We start from the raw sequence: 2,688 nt of genomic DNA on the forward strand, positions 1-2,688 counted from the left end.
ACAGAACAGAAACAGTCCTTTCATCCATAATGTTTTCTTACCTAATTTTGAGTTTAATTGTGGCTCTTAAAGCGATCGATTTCGATAGTGTAAGGGTCGGGGGAGGGGGAGGGGAAAATAAGGCAGGGACTTTAGGGAGAGTCGGTACTGAAAAAGCTTTGCGTCACTCATGGGTGTACTACTGTGTCTTATGTCTACACAGCGAGCCTGACGTATGTACATGTAGTTGTCTTCTACTGAGCTGGGCAGGTATGTCCATATGGTGGGGGGGGGGGGAGTGGGGGGGAGGTGGGGGAGGAGAAAATACGGGTAAGAAGAGGTCAAAATGTGTAGGAATCAGTATTGCAAAATTCTTATGAAGTTTTTGTTTGTTTGTTTGTTTGTTTCAGTAAAGGGAAGCGCATTGTCTAAATAGTGGTAATTAACTGATGGAAAAAAGTAAGACATTTTATACAGAAACAATATTGCTTTCCGGAAACAGAAACACTTCAGAAATATTGACGGACAATACACTTCCTGTACCTCTAGAGCGATGAAGGAATAAGCATCAACTCTGTGGTGACCAGTCACTTGTGCTCCCATCGTGTCTTTTTCGTCCACTTTATCGTTCGAAAACGCCGTAATAGAAGCAACTTCCCTGAAAGTGAAAGAGAGACAGTATAGTATACCTATTACGGAAATACTGTTGAGGACCTAACACTTTTGTTTTTTTAAGTGTCGTAAGAGTTTCGTGGCGGCATTGCAATAGAATTAGCTTATGTAAGTGCCGAAGATAAGAAATATTACAAGAACTTAACAAATAGGGAGAGTTCTGTGGACGATAGACATTTGATCAGAAAGAAGTCGAAAACCACACCTGAGCACCCGCCAACCACCCACAATATTAAACTTAGCACTTGGGTCCTTTTGAGAAGGAGGAACCTTCACTTTAGGCCAACAACGCTAAATGCTTTTATTTTTTTAATGCCTCCATCGATACATCTCGGCTCTTTATTGGTCAACCCAGGTTGAGAGGCAAACAACGTTGCAGCAGACAGATCGTATCCTCTAACGGGATTCCCACTGTGGACTTCTGTATGAGACGGCGAAATGCCTTGTTGTTACATCATAGATGTCGCCGGTGATGGTGATTCTGTTGTTGTTGTTGTTGTTGTTTTTGTTGTTGTTTGTTGTTGTTGTTGTTGTTGTTGGTGGTGGTGGTGTTGTTGCCGCTGCTGCTGCTGCTGCTGCTGCTGCTGCTGCTGCTGCTGCTGCTGCTGCTGCTGCTGCTGCTGATTATAATGATGATGATGATTATGATGATGGTGTGATCCTGATAAAGCACAAAAAGGCAGAACTTCTAACATGTGCTTTTCGCGCGCTCATATGACCTTAGCAGTTGCGAGCGCCGTAAAACCTTATACTATACATACATAACATGTGCTTTATAATGTAAAATTTTGGATGCGCAAGTTTTCTTCTACCTTCCAATACTTGCAACAATAACCGTGATGTCAATGATGGGACACACTTTCAGAAAGGCCAGAGGAAACACCACAAGACAGTCGATGCAGTGTGGAACCCACAAGGAGCACTAGGCAGGGGTAGACCAAAGGAAACATGGAGGAGGCGTGTTTAAAGCAACATGAGAGAGCTAGGAAGGATGGCCCAGGACAGAGATAACTGGAAGGAGCATGCATGTGGTTTTATTCCCTGCCAGGGGTGGAAGACATTGCTGATGACGAAATATCATAGACTTAGTCCACTCCTCTGGATAGTTGCCTGTGAAGAAAACTGAGTTGAAAAGAGAAAGGAGAAAGTCAGCCAGGTCCTGGAACCCGAATTTATAAAATTACAACTCGTATGATAAATCGTGATCCAACACCATACCTCAAGTACATTCAAACACATGAGTACGCGGCTTAATTTACTTGACATGTTATCTTAATTTAACAAAAATACCTGTAGGTAGAGTCGTTAGCAGAAGCCGTCTTGGACAGTATCAGCGACAAGGTTGTGCTGAGGTTAGAGCCCTGTACGTGCGTGAAAGTACAGTTGATTATCAGCTGGTTGGTGAGTCCCTCATGAAACTGGTTGTGGGAGGTTTCTATGTCTACCCCATGGCTAGGTGTAGCAAGAGCTAAACTCGTAGAATCTGTTAAAGAAAAGCATACAGAAGATGTCAACGTGGAAGAGTTCTTCTTCTTCTTCTTCTTCTTCTTCTTCTTCTTCTTCTTTTTCTTCTTCTTCTTCTTCTTCTTCTTCTTCTTCTTCTTCTTCTTCTTCTTCTTCTTCTTCTTCTTCTTCATTTTCTTCTTCTTCTTCTTCTTCTTCTTCTTCTTCTTCTTCTTCTTCTTCTTCTTCTTCTTCTTCTTCTTCTTCTTCTTCTTCTTCTTCTTCTTCTTCCTCTTTTTCTTGGCACTGTTATCATTATTATGTTATTAAAATAGTTATTATAATTATAACCATAATTACAATAAAAATAATTGCAATAATACTAATATTATCATTATTAATATTATTAATATTTTTAAAAATTATTATTATTATTATTATTATTATTATTATTATTATTATTATTATTAATATTATAATATTATTATTATTATTATTATTATTATTATTATTATTATTATTATTATTATTATTATAATAATATTATTATTATTATTATTATTATTATTATTATTATTATTATTATTATTATTA

The 2,688-nt window shown here is 38.2% G+C and overlaps 1 protein-coding gene across 1 annotated transcript in view; it reads right to left on the minus strand.

Annotated features, from left to right (window-relative positions):
* LOC101863007 overlaps positions 1 to 2,688 on the minus strand; it is a 6,515-nt gene that overhangs the window by 3,409 nt on the left and 418 nt on the right. The window contains exons 2-3 of the mRNA XM_013080010.2: positions 1,942 to 2,134; positions 523 to 637 (exon numbers count right to left, since the gene is read on the minus strand). Coding sequence (XP_012935464.2) covers positions 523 to 637; positions 1,942 to 2,134 — 308 coding nt within the window. The remainder of the gene's footprint in view (positions 1 to 522; positions 638 to 1,941; positions 2,135 to 2,688) is intronic.

Source organism: Aplysia californica, unplaced genomic scaffold (assembly GCF_000002075.1).
Source record: "Aplysia californica isolate F4 #8 unplaced genomic scaffold, AplCal3.0 scaffold00071, whole genome shotgun sequence".
In the NCBI taxonomy this organism is placed as follows: Eukaryota; Metazoa; Mollusca; class Gastropoda; order Aplysiida; family Aplysiidae; genus Aplysia; species Aplysia californica.